The sequence below is a fragment of the Gekko japonicus genome, unplaced genomic scaffold (genome assembly GCF_001447785.1).
Source record: "Gekko japonicus isolate JY-2015 unplaced genomic scaffold, Gekko_japonicus_V1.1 scaffold923, whole genome shotgun sequence".
NCBI lineage: Eukaryota > Metazoa > Chordata > Lepidosauria > Squamata > Gekkonidae > Gekko > Gekko japonicus.
The window spans coordinates 464,963-478,699 of record NW_015171530.1 but is presented as its reverse complement, the minus strand read 5'-3'; the positions used below and the strand labels follow the sequence as shown (position 1 = coordinate 478,699).

At 46.7% G+C, this 13,737-nt stretch overlaps 2 protein-coding genes across 2 annotated transcripts in view; both read left to right on the top strand.

Annotated features, from left to right (window-relative positions):
• Nucleotides 1-106: 106 nt before the first annotated feature.
• YPEL3 (yippee like 3) lies at nt 107-7,717 on the top strand. The gene is made up of 5 exons (XM_015419548.1): nt 107-296; nt 4,141-4,334; nt 5,446-5,489; nt 6,940-7,048; nt 7,157-7,717. The coding sequence occupies exons 2-5, from the start codon at nt 4,218-4,220 to the stop codon at nt 7,244-7,246; spliced, it is 360 nt and encodes a 119-aa protein (XP_015275034.1). The 5' UTR covers nt 107-296; nt 4,141-4,217; the 3' UTR covers nt 7,247-7,717.
• Nucleotides 7,718-12,480: 4,763 nt separating this feature from the next.
• Nucleotides 12,481-13,737, top strand: part of TBX6 (T-box 6) — a 12,806-nt gene continuing 11,549 nt past the window's right edge. Inside the window, exons 1-2 of the mRNA XM_015419559.1 lie at nt 12,481-12,604; nt 13,549-13,732. Of these exons, the coding sequence (XP_015275045.1) occupies nt 12,481-12,604; nt 13,549-13,732 (308 nt within the window). The remainder of the gene's footprint in view (nt 12,605-13,548; nt 13,733-13,737) is intronic.

Sequence of the window (13,737 nt, the reverse complement as noted above, 5' to 3'; positions counted from 1 at the left end):
CCTTTCATTGGCTGGCTGGAAAGAGGAAGGAGCAAAGGGGGAAGCCCGCAGAAAGGAGGAGGGAGAGAGGGGGGAAAGGGGAGGAGACACCTTTGTTTCTCAGCTTTGGTTTGTAAACAAGAGGAAGTCTAGACTTCCAGCTGGCGCTTTTCGGGGGGCCTGCAGGTCTCTCCGCAGGGTGCCTCCCCTCTCACAAAGCTGCCCAAATACCCTCTCAAGGAAAGGTACCTGTGCATCGGGAGGGCTAAGAGGCTTCATCAAAAGAAGGAGGTTCTTCTGCATTTCTCTCTTGCCAGGTAAGATTATGGTGGGTACCTTATACTTGTTAGGTATTCAGGCCAGGTGACCGCAGTGGCTGACTGTGGGCATCTCGTGTCATGAAACTATCATCTAATTTGCTGCTAGGAGAAAAAGAGATCTGGTAAACAAAACAGGATAAAATGCGTATCAGGGACAGTTTATTTTACCCATCCGTAAGACAGTCCTTGGTGATAATTGTGACTCTTGTTTTTAAAATAGGCGCATGTACTTTGTTTGACCCACTGTGTAAATTATTTTTAAAACCGGAATCCAAGAAGGCTGTTCTCTATAGGACAATGTACCTTCTCCTGTATTCCAGTGGCTCATATATCATCATCACAGTGAAAAAGGTACAGATATCTTTTTAGAGATCCTGTAATACAAGGTAATATGGCATCCATTTCTGAGCAGCCTGCATTGTTGTTGTTCCCTAGAATACATTGCCAGCTCACTATTGATTGGAGGCACTGAGCCAAATCAAATGGAGTCATAGCTACTGGACTGTTTATGAAGGGTGGGTTACTTTACCCATGTCTTTATAGCCTAGAACTGCAAATGCATTACCGTATTTCCCAGAATCCCAGGTCTCATGATTCCAAGCTTCAAACCTACTGCAGAGGGACATTTGGTTTTTCTAGCTCCAAATTTCAACAGCTGACAGATGGGGAAGAAATACTGATTTTACAGTCTTGAAACAAAAAAAAAATAGAATTCTGATTTTTTTAAATGCTAGGTTAAAAAAAAATCTGCCCCAACTCTTTTTTCATATTATATGGATTTCTGAAATGCATTTTTATAACTGATTAAATCACTGGAAAACATTTTGCCTCAGTATGTCCAATGTAAAACTACAACTCTGGCATATTGTGCTGTCTCCTTAGTTAAGAGTCTGTCACTTCCTTGCAGTAGATAATCCAAATAGGAATTTTAACTCACAATCATTCAGTACCCATTTCTACACCTATGTCACCTCCTGTTTCTTCATTCCCTCTACCTGCATATAAATTATAGTTTTTGTGTGTAACAGATTAGGATTAGAGAGTATTAAATACATAACCAATATCTCTGATATGTGGCTTGCCGTGTAATGCTTGATACAACTTGCTTTCATGGGCTCCTCCCCATTAGTCTATTAACCCATATTTCATAGAAGAGAGGTTATTGTAGTATAATGCAGACCATGTTTTCTCAAGTACTGGATAGACTAAAAATCACATGCTACCTGTACTCATCCCTAACTTCCCACAGGAAAAAGTTGATTACTGCAGAAAGCACCAATAAAAGTTTAGAACAAAGCCTATATTTCATATTAAGGTACCTAAAATGTCATTATTTAATCATAAACAGATATATTCACCCTAGGAACCATGAAACCAAGGTCAAGAATGGGCCCTATGCCCTCACTGAAGATTGAATATCTATTTATAGATCTCCTGTATTAAACCATCTTAAGAAAATCCCTTTTCACACTGTACCAGTAGCATGCAACAGTCTGTACTTCCCATAATATTAAAGCAGGCCCATATTGTTTGATGACCTTAATGTAAGCTCAAACTCATTCCTGTCAAGCATTCAGCATCCACCTGTCCTTAAATCAGACTGGAACAGGCTTATCCCTGTGATTCTCCTGTTCGCTGCACTGTATTTCTAGTAACTGGTAAACTGATATTATCTCTAGCTAATAAGGTGCCTCCATATTGGCTAAGATAATGGCTAGTCCTATTACCCTGTCATTAGGATCCAGGCTGAATCCTAATCACCAAGAACAGTCCCTACAATTTACAAAACGTTCTCTAATAATGGGGCAATATTTGTTTAGAATTCCTGTATAAAGGCCTAAAATGACCCAGAGCACTGTTTCCTATAGAACATTTTTATCCTCGCCTTCCTCTGAGGCGTTCAAGGCTGCATATCTGGTTCTCCCCTCCTCCGTTTTGCCTTCATAAGAGCCTTGTGAGGTGGATTAGGCTGAGAAAAAAGGACTGGCCCAACGTCACCTGGTACATTTTATGGCAAACGGGTCTCCCAGGTCCTAGTAGAACTCTCTAGCCACTGCCCCACTCTAGCCACTCTGGACACCACATTTGGCCCCGTGTTCCCCTTTGTTCCTCTCATAATTACTTTTGCTACAGCTAACATAATCTTATCTACAGCTAGGGGAAACAGGGGAAACAGAAAGGAAAATACCTCCCCCTCCCCACCCCAAGCATAAAAACCCCAGAGGTAGTGGGGTCTGCTAGGGGAGCGGAGATCAGATCTAGCATCTGCAATGAGAAAGAAGACAACGTTTTAGAGAGGAGGTGGGAAACCTGGGGAATGCAGGGTCTTCTGCAGACTGCATCACAGAGATCCCCCAAATCTATCTCTCTCACTCACATACACACACACACACACAGTGCCAGGGAACCCAGGGTCTTCTTTTTGTTTGCAAAGACAGAGACACAGCCTCCATTTCCCCAAGTCAGCATTCCCCTGCCCGCAGGCTTGGTTGGTTCACTTGCTTCGCTTTCAAGGAGCCGCCTCCCTTTCCCTCCCCCTCGTCATGTTCCAGACTTTTCCCCCTCCGCCCAGCCCCAGCCAGCCGCCTCCCTTTGCAAAGGAAGCCTCCAGCCTCCTTGCGGAGGGTTCTTCGTCTGCCTTCCCCCCCTCCCCCCCGCCCTCTCGCTCCTGTGCAGCATTTATTTAAGCCACTGCATGTTCACCAGCCCCCTTTTCCCTGCACTAGTTATTTTTTCCCTCCTCTCTCCTAGACTCATCCGCAGGTTGCTGTACGCCTTTCTCTTCCGCATTCATTTGACAGTTCCAGTTTCTCTGCTCTTAATTCTGTGCTCATCTGCCTCTTCCTTTACACCTTTCCCCCTTCTCAGCACTCACATTGTCTTCCGGATCATCCTTCCCCCTTCGGCTCTCCCCCGCGTCCCACATCTTCAAATATTCCTTCTGCACTCATCCACAATTACATTATAGGCATCCTTCACTCCTGCCATCTTTTTACAACTGCATATTTTTAACACTGTTTAACACTCCTCACTATTCCTTCTGCAAATTGTTTGTTTGCTTTTTCCTGTGTTTATCCTTCAACAATCTCACCGTAAATGGGCACTGCATTTTAACACCACGACCCCATCCATCCATCTGCCCATCCGCCCATCACCTTCTCCCCCTAAAGAGTTCCTGAACACAAGGTAGCATTTTCAAAACCTGCCCTCTTGGGAGACATCAACCCACTGAGTTGGGTGGCATATACCTTAAAACAGGGGCCAAAGGGAAAGCTTGTCATGTGTTGAAACAAGGAAGTTTGTTTTACATTTTTTTTTTTGTCAAAGTGCCAGAACTCCTGGATCTGATGGGGGAGGACAAATGAAGGGATTTGGAAAGCAAGGATTCCTGGGTTGTTCAAAAAAAGAAGGGCAAAGAGGATCTAGCGGGCATCAGAGTGGCAACGTTATTGGAAAGAGGAGGGGAAGTTCTTTGGAGAGAGGCAGCATGGGAGAGCCAGGACGCTTGTATTCTATTCTAAGCAATACTTCTCCATCACAAGATGATCTGTGCTGACCTACATCTCGAGGTTTATTACAAGCTGAGCCTCCTAGAACATGCCTTGGGAGCCAGAGCACGTGGTACTGTTTTGGTTGAGAAACCAGACTGGTTAGACAGTATTTAGCCAATGGCAAGAGCTGGGAAATTGAATCCAGGCATCTCAGCTCCTAACCTTCCGGGCTCGAACACATCCCCTCAACTGAGAACCCAAAAATCCTGTCCCCACCAAACGACCACACCCCTCCCAAGCTCTCCCACATTCTGCTTATCTCATCACTCCTCTCTCTTACGGCATTTCAGGCTTCCCCCGTCGGAGGACTGCACATTTCTGCACAACTCTCCTGCAGCTTCTCTCTCCATTTTATGACCACACGACAATGGTGAGGCTGTCCAAACCCAAAACTTTCCAAGCCTATCTGGACAACTGCCACCGACGCTACAGCTGTGTGCATTGCCGGGCACACCTGGCCAACCACGACGACCTTATCTCCAAGGTATAAAGAGTACCAGGATATTTCTGACAGACAGCAACCCAGGGAAGAGGTGGCTGTCTTCTCTGCCAGTTGGTTTAACAAACAAACAAACAAATCCAGACGTGGTTAAACATTACTTTTAACATTAGTTAGTTTTAACATTAGTGTTTTTTTTTTAAAAAGCTATCATTATAGGGAATCCTACTCTGCTTTCCCCCATCCTAACCCTAATGTGAGTTATTATATATCACACACTTTCAAACGGCCTTCTGCAGCAACCCTGCTAGGTAGGTCACCATTATTCACAGTTTGCAGATGGGGAATAAAGGTAAGAAGGTCAAGGCTCTGGGCAGCCTGTGGCAGAGGCAGGATTTGTGCTTTGATTTTCCAAAAAGGTTATTTTATCCACTGCACCATTCCGGTGCCTCAGTTCTACCCACAGCACTATGCTGCATTGCCCAGATCCCCAGAATGGGCCAGAGGATCTCGGGGGAAATCTCCCGAGACACACCTCCCTGTTAGGCCAGAACACAGACCTAGAAGCGCTTCCACTTCCTGTTAGGGTGAGCAATTTAGCTTCTAACAGATGAGTGAGAAAAGGGAAGGACTATCCCCAACTGCCCGATTATACAGTCAGGGAACCACAATTAAGCAAACAAAACTTGTAAATCTTCCTAGTACTTAAAGGAAGGGAGTTATAACTGAAGGATAAAGGCAGGTGATGGGGGGAGAGGGGGGGGGAATCTGGAAAGCAGCAAGGAGATGGGATATTTGTCTCCTCAAGCTGGACAGTTTTCTCAAGGGGGGCTTGTTGATTCTTGCTCAACCATCCACACCCTGGTGGCTGAGACACTGCAAGGTCAACAGGTTTCGGCTGCGAGCTGATTAATGATTAAATTGAATTCAGTGTGCAGAGATGAGGTGTGCCTGAAAGCAAGCCAGAGAACAAACAAGGAAATGCAGCAGGGAGCAGGGAAGCGGCTGTGGGCTCACGGACAGACGAAAGTCCGAGGGGGACGCTGCTGGTCAGGACCGTGGTGAGGGCGAGGAATCCTGCAAAGGGGGACGTGCAGCAAAGAGTCAATCGAGGTGTTTATTTAAAGCTGTTCCCCTCGTCTTCTTGTCATTACAGTCTTTCCAAGGGAGCCAAGGCCGGGCGTATTTATTCAACTCTGTGTGAGTATCATAGAAAGAAGCAGACTCCGGTCAAAGGGCAGCTACAAAGCAGTCTGTGAGAAAGGATCTCTGCCCTATCCCAGGCCTGTTGTGGGCTCAAGTTGTTGTGCCAGTGACCTAGTTCTCCGTGTTTAGGGGCATGGCCCTCTCTGCGAGAGGAGCAGCATGTCAGAGAAAAGGATCCCAAACCTAGCCAAACTTTAAACATTCTAGTTTTCTACACAAAACCATCTTGTTGTTGATAGGAAGCATTCCATTGTGCAGATTTCTTGGAGAGGCAGGGTGCAGGTTTTCTCAATAATGAAATAAATATTCATGCAGCCCTTGCCTGCAATCTGAACTAGTTCACCCCAGGCACAACTCAATGAAAACCGCAACTTTGTCCACTGGTATACGTGCAAACTCTGATGACCTCTGTGATAAGGCAGGACCCATGCCAAGAGACTGCCAGTTGAGTTCCAGATCAAATTTGAGGTGCTGGTGATTACCTTTAAAGCCCTAAATGGTCTGGGACCTTCATACATGGCAGACCGCCTCTTCTGACATATTCCCCCCCCCAAAAAAATTTGTGTTCTTCAACCCACAACCTGCTTGTGGTACCTAGCCCCCAGAATGTTTGCCTGGCATCTACCAGGATGAGGGCTTTCTTTGTGGTGGCCCCATCCTGGTGGAATCAGTTGTCAGACAGTACACAGGCTCTTCTGCTTAGCTTTTCATTAACTGGGTCTGTTTATGTGGGCTGCCTTTTAGTTTTATGTTTTTATTTGACGGCTGTTAATACTTTAGTTGCTGTTAGTTGCCTCGGCATATAAATTTAATAATAGAATAATAATAAAAAATAATTTTAAAAATAAAAGGGGGTGATGTGCTGGGTCCTCCCCATTCTCCCATAACGTGCAAACCAACAAGCTTAGGAACAGCAGATGGGATGAGTAGACATGCAGTGATGAGGGGAACTGCCAGAAATGGGAATTCCCAGAGATGGTCCTTTACGAAAGGAGCCTCAGCATTCAAATGACCCTGCCATCAACCCTGACTGGTACACAGTCTTCAACCCAGTCTCTCAGGCTGTCTGACAAAAAAAAAATTTCAAGGCTGAACCTGTGAGGCCACACAGGCAGAACTTGAGGCCTTCACTGATTTAAAGGCAAGGGAAAACTCAGACTAGGAAAATACGAGGGATTATGGGTAAACAGGCATTGGTAGAGCTAAGTGACACTGTGCCCCTCAACCCATTCCTTTTTTCTATGTTTCTTTCTGCCCTTCTTCGAAGGAGTTCAGGGCAGCAATATCCCTGTGAGGCAGGTCAGGCTGAGAAAGAGTAACAGGTCCATTGTCACCCAGGGAGCTTCAGTTCTGAGCAGGGGTTGGAACTCATCTCTCCAGCCCTAGTTCACCGCTTTCACCGCTATACCTCACTGGCTGTCTCTTGTTTCTTGGCTCCGCACAGAGTAAATGTTGGATGTGGGCCAGCCGAAGAACGGGTCCTGCTGACAGGTCTACACGCTGTGGCCGATATCTACTGTGAAAACTGCAAAACCACACTTGGATGGAAATATGTGAGTTTTCACCGGCCGCCCCTCATCTTCCTCTCCCTGCGACTAATGCACTGCTTTTAAGAAAGCTCACACACTCTTCAACACCCTTTGCATTCTTGTGTCTTGCAGGAGCAAGCCTTCGAGACCAGTCAGAAATACAAGGAGGGGAAATATATCATTGAACTCAACCACATGATCAAGGATAATGGCTGGGACTGAAAAGAGAGGGACAGCGGAAAGAAGCAGGATCTCGCCACCTTTGGCTAATGACATGTAGTCGGTGGAGCCTGAGAAATGACAATTTCCACAAAACTTGCCTCTGCCTTCCCAGCCGATGGGCTGCCACCCAAATCACTTCTGGATGCCTCTGAGTTGTGAAGGAGGAGGCGGAGCTTCTGCTGGGAGGCCACACCCATGGCTCAGATATGATGCCCTCACGTGGCAAAAGGAGGCAGTGCACAAGGAGACACCTAGGCCAGGGTCAGTGTGCAAGCAGGGTTTGGGAGGGGGAGGGGAGGAGTGTGTGTGTGTGGGGGGGGTTATTGTACAGAGTGTGTATTCAAAAATTACGACAGCAATTGTATAGTGGAAAGCAGGGTTTGGGAGGGGGAGGGGAGGAGTGTGTGTGTGTGGGGGGGGTTATTGTACAGAGTGTGTATTCAAAAATTACGACGGCAATTGTATAGTGGAATGGGGAAGGCAAGGATTGTACAGTATTTGTGACTTTGTGAGAGTATGTATTATATATATATATAAATAAAAGCACTGAAGTGGTACTTCTTTTTTACAGTAGGGGGTGCTGTCACCAAGGCATTTACTAGCCATTCAAGTCTTTTTTTTTTGGGGGGGGGGGGCTATCAAGTCACACCCAATCTATGGTGACCCTGTAGGGTTTTCAAGGCAAGTAGCCAGAGCAGTAATCACTCCTGATTATTCCACCGGCCAGACCTTTGTGTATGTTGTCTCTCTTCTCAAGGACTCCATAGGGAACGAGCCTGGGCCAAAGGAGGTCTGAAAAACAGCCAGTTGTACCCCATCCACCCAGTCCTGTATCAGACAGCAGATTTCCACACTTGCTAAGGCTACATTCTCAGCTGAAGGGAGCCACGGGGACCCTATTTGGGTGGAAAGGTGGCATATAGATGTTTTACATAAAGTAAATAAATAAATGAAGAGCAGATGATGCATTTGGGCTTCCTCACCCTGAGGTTAGCAATTCTTCAGCCGCCTCAGGCACAGAAGCTCCTGGGCTACCACACAGAGGCAAGTACCTCTTAGAGGTTTCAGCACAACGAGTATCCTCCTCGTGGAAGAATTGCAGCCCCACGGCAAAGTACCTTCTACCCAACTTATTGAATTCATCTGGAGATCTGTTCACCTCTTCATTTATCATAGATTTCACCCCATGTACGGTTCATTCTCTTGCCATTTTGAGCTTGTCCCCACTACTAACACCATGCAAAACTCTGGCATTCCCTCAGAGGCTACAGAAATCCCAAATCCCAGAGGATTAAAGAGGTGCAGAGTGTATTACAGTAAGGGGTGGGAACAAGGGCACAGCCGGCTTATGCAGTCAAGAGTTTCCTTTCCTACCTCTTAAGTGCTTAGCCAGAGGTCCTGCTGACATCACCAGCCTCAGAATACCCCAAAGCAGAATCATCAGATGCACAAGTACCCCCCATCCTCAAAGGGGGCCTGATGTCCCCCCCTCAGCTGTGAACAGTTACTGTGTCCTACACGGCAGTGCTCAAGTGCTCCACCTACTGTCTGCTTTTGAGAGTTACAACATGCTATATACCTTTTAAACAATCATTAGTGAAAATGAGAATAATCTGTTCCACTTTTAAAGGAGATTTTCATAATCCCATAATAAAAATGAATTACCATTGAATCATTTATGGAGCTAATGTAAACATACACACACTTTTTAATTCAGCAGACAAAAGGTCCCGTTGCTTCGTCTGGTTTCAATGATTAAAGAGTTTTCAAAATATGAACTGCTTTGCTGGATCAGTCCCCCAAAACCATCCAGTCCACTTTTCTTTTCACCAACAGTTGCCAACAAGATGCCAAGCACTGCTTGTTTCCATAAAGTGGAACTTCCATATTCAGGGGCAGTGCACCTTTGATGACTAGATGGTAGAAACAGTATGTTTCTTGCAAAAATTGTGTGTCCACAAGGAGGCCTGCTCATCATCCTAATATATATTGCTGGGCAAGAAGATGTGTGTGTGATACCCAGTCCAGAACATCAGACATCAGCACCTGTTAGCGTAAGACAGGATGAGCAAGTGAAGGAAAGGGGGAAAGGGCACATCATGGAAGGTACTCAACTGGGGACTGGTTCCTCACCCCATCATGAGGGAGCTATCAAGAAATCTGCTTGATTTCACTGCCATCTTGAAATCCACAGGTACCATGGAAAATATGTGATTTTTCATTGTTGGGTAGGTCCTCTGGCTATACACCTAATAATAAAAGAGGAGCACTGCAGGAACTGGAGGAGGGGTAGGCTTCTGACATTACCACATCACAGAGTAACAAGATCAACCCTGCACTGAAGACATAACTAAAGAAATAAGCCTTCCACACTCTGCATCTTGATTTAAGATCTAAGGGAAAAGAGCCATCCACCACTTCCTTACTCCGTGACTGAAATTCCCACCACAAGGATGCCAGTGCCAGGGGCTGTGTCTTTGCATTTGGAGAATATAACCTCCCTTCTTCATGAGCCTCAAACAGCTCATGAGGGTGCTCAAATATCATACCCTGAGGACTTCATATAACGTGAGTCCGAGGGCTATATTGCCTTTGCTCTACAGTGCCCTGCAGAAGGAGAGAAATTGGGCACTCCACTTCTAATTTTTCTGGGCAGAATTCGGAAACACACAGTTGCTACAAACCCCGTTTTCCTTAAAGAAACAACATTCAAGAAAAAGAAGGACTCTCAGCAGTTTTGAAGTTCCCCCAACAAAATGCTGGTTCCACAAAAAGGCTCATACAAGCCTGGCTCTCTCTCTCTCTGTGTGTGTGTGAGAAAGATCAAGATCCAGGCTGAGTCTTAAAACGCGGGAGGGGGGGTGAGAGAGAGCTAGGCTGAGTCTTAAAACTCTGGGTTGGTTGTGTGTGTGTGTGAGAGAGAGAGAGAGAGAGAGAGAGAGAGAGAGAGAGAAATCAGGCATTCTAGCAACCATCTGAAGAATACACTTTCTAAGAGTTCTGGATTCCAAAGCATTGAGGGGAGGGGAGTGCAGCTCTCCAAAGCCCTAAAATTCTCCCCTCTTTCTCATATCACCTCCAACCAGCATCGTTCTGCCTGCCTGCCAGCATTCAGCATACTTCGGGGCCACCCCTTGGAAGCAACGTCTGCATCCAGTCCTAAATCAGAAGTTGCAGGTAAAAGGAATTAACTGGAGATAAGCTAGCCAGTCAAATGCAGCCAGTCACTAGAGTGCACAAAGAAAATGGCCAAAGAAGAAAGTGCCTGATCTCCGCATACATGATCGAACACAACTTATTTGAAAAAGTATTTGAAAAAGTGTACCTTGCACATGAAAGCTCATACTTTGAATACACCTTTGTTGGTCTTAATGGTGCCACTGAACTCTAAATTTGTTCTAACACCACTTATGGAGAAGGAAAAACAGTGGCAGTATTTTTTCCTTATGGATACACAAGTGGAGAGGACCTACAAACCCGCCTGACATACCAAAGCAGAAGTACTCTTGTTGGTGTACTCTTTGTGACAACACTGGTTGTCCAAGCTGCATGTTGTGTGGCACGGCTGAGCAAGTGGAGCAAGTGATAAGAGTGCAGGATTTAGCATCCTTAGAATCAAAGTTTTGTCATTTTTTTTGTAGCTCTTAAAGTTGCAGAAAGACTTGAGAGCACAGACAGTCTCTCCAAAGACAGAAGGATTTCCCGTAGTGAGAGGGTGGGGCTGCCCTTCGACTCTCAGTCGCAACTAGAAGAAGTGGGATGCATTATGCAAAGTACAGGGAAATGTGTATACCTTATTCAGGCTGCAAAATTTGGGTCAACTCATCACAGAACATAATCCGATGAAGGATTTCCCGTAGTGAGAGGGTGGGGGTGCCCTTCGACTCTCAGTCCCAACTGGAAGAAGCAGGATGCATTATGCAAAGTACAGGGAAATATGTATACCTTATTCAGGCTGCAAAATTCGGGTCAACTCATCACAGAACATAATCCGAAGTTACAGAACATTTTTTTTAAAGTGCAGAATAAACACAGTCCTGCTGGCTAAGGGCACTCCCCTACAAGTGTTAACACTTCAAGTGGCATAATGTGCATTCTGTTTAGGCAAGTATATGGCCTTGGCGTAAATGGCACTACACACTCACACACCAGTATCAAGAACTACTCTTCTTGTCATAGCGTTTGATCATATACACCCCTTAAAAGTGGTTAGCATTACCAGTTAGAACTACTGTGAAAAAATGTATATAATATATAAAAATCAGTTGTATTATGAGGCTACAGAGAACCCAGGCATTAACCACAACTGGGGTACCAGAATAATTCACTGGACCCCTTCACTCTCAGGATCCTGCAGCTGTCCAGCCCAGCTGCAAAAACATCTGGATGACAAATGACCATGGCACCTCCCCCCTCACCCACTTGTAAACCAAGAACCCCATAGGTCAGGATCAATCAGGAAACTTTGGAGTCAGAGTGTTAATTAGGCAATTAGGAGGATTTGAGTGGTGGGCACAGAAAGGGACTGGGCCAAGACTCTTAATGAAGTCTGAGATGGAGTGGGAGAGCTGACTGGGCGGACCACAGGAGGGGGCTTGGGCATCAGAATTGGGGGGGGGGTGTTACACAGGGATCTTTGGAGAACCAAGGATGAAGGCAACTTTTTTGTATGACGGAAAGGCAGGCAAAGGCTGAAAAGCCAGGGAAGGTGGAAGAGGGATAAAATAGAAGGACCCTGATAGAAATAGCTAGAGGGTGTGTAAGGAGAGGACATCCTGGGACTGAGAATACATGTCCCTGCTACTTCTGTGCTCCGGTTCCCCTGCTTTCAGCCCCAAACCCCTCCCCTCCTGGAGGTGTGAATGTGCCATTTGGGGTCTCACTTCAAAGAGTCTTGGCGGAATCATAAATACAACCTCAGCCAGGGGCTCCTCAGGGAGAGAGAAAGATCTGGAGGTGGAAGCATCCCAGTCTTGCTGCAGGAGACAGAACCCAGGAGACCTGCCTTCTCAGCTCCTCAAACCAGCTCTATCCCCAACAGCCCCCCCTCCCCCCTCCCCTCCCTCCTGGCTTCTGCCACCCCACTCCCCTCCAGACGCCCTACCACTCTCATCAGGCCCCTAGAACTCACTGCTTATTCACCAAAGGAAGGAGCCCTGGCTCCCAACCTCATCTGTTCTCCTCCCTTCCCAAAAACCCAAGAGTCCTGGTTCCCAGGCTTCCTTTAGCAACCCATGTATCACCCTTCAGAGATGTTTTCACAGTATGGGGGCTCCTATCCTCTGCGACCTCCCCCACCTCCAGGAACTGGGTATCCCCAGAGTCAGGGACCACAGTACGAAGCCTTCAGATATCCAGGTGAGAAACTGGGATGTGGTGGAGGAGTGGGAGATTGGGGGCGGGGGGGGGCTGAAGAGAGATGTATGCAGAGGAATGACTGGGAACTAGACTTGCTGGGCACTCTTTTAGATAAATGGGATCAAGTACGTGGGAGCAAGAGCCTGGGGAATGCATTTTTAATGGAGAAAAGAGCCCACAAATGTTTCAAATGAGACAGGAATATAGTAATATTTCTATACAGAAGGCATGACAGGATGACACAATCCTCTTAAGGTTTCCTAGGATGGGAATGGTTCAAAGGGTCTGAGCATGGAGAAGGAAGGAGCTACAAGTCAAGACTTTCGATTTCTTTGAGAGCACAGTGATGGCTGGTAGGATCAGAGGAGGAGGGTTGCAGCTGGGACTGCCGGGTTTACCAAGAGGGGAGTAGATTTGAGCAAAATGACACCAGGGAAGCAGAACTCCTGGAATGACAGGAAAGGCTGGAGAGGGCAGCAAGGCCCGTAAACCAGGACTGCTTTGTGCTTGGGAGAAAGAATGGAATTTAATTTGAACAAGTAAGATGATGGTTGACAGCGAGGCAGAGGCTGGGACAAACCAAAAGGATGGACCACGGTGGTACTCCTAAGAGGGGGAAACAGCTGTTGGTTTTGGACAGATCAGTGGGAGGCCAGGACTGGGATAACAAGGCTGCCAAATTCACAGAAATTCAGTGGCTTTCTCTTCTCACCCCCCCAGTCCCCAGTCAGCTGGACTTTTAGCGCCTGACAGAGACCAACTGGTCAGGAGAAGAGGTTGGGGGGGGGTGAGACTGAGCGGAAACCAGCAGAAGGGTGACAAATTCCTGTGGGATGCTTCTCAGCCCTGACTGTAGCCCCCCCACATACACACTCACCTCAAGAAATGCCCCTCTATCATATTAACCTTCTTCCTCGCCTTGTTCTATCTTTCTCTTCCTCTAGACCTCGATGCTGCCCCCAAACTGGAAAGCTTCTTCCCCAGCCTGGAACCTTCAGGGCGCCTCCTGCCCCCAGCTCCCGGCCTCTCCTATGGGCCTAGTCAGGCTCTGCCACCAGGTCCCCCACCCAGCACACGCATCCCCTCTGGAGTACGAATGAGCCTGGAGAATGGTGAGCTTTGGAAGCGGTTCA

Coding starts and splice junctions, on each gene's coding strand:
- YPEL3 (XM_015419548.1), top strand. CDS start 4,218: ATGGTGAGGCTGTCCAAACCCAAAACTTTCCAAGCCTATCTGGACAAC. Junction 5,490..6,939: donor GCGTATTTATTCAACTCTGT/GTGAGTATCATA, acceptor GGCTCCGCACAG/AGTAAATGTTGGATGTGGGC. Junction 7,049..7,156: donor CCACACTTGGATGGAAATAT/GTGAGTTTTCAC, acceptor TGTGTCTTGCAG/GAGCAAGCCTTCGAGACCAG.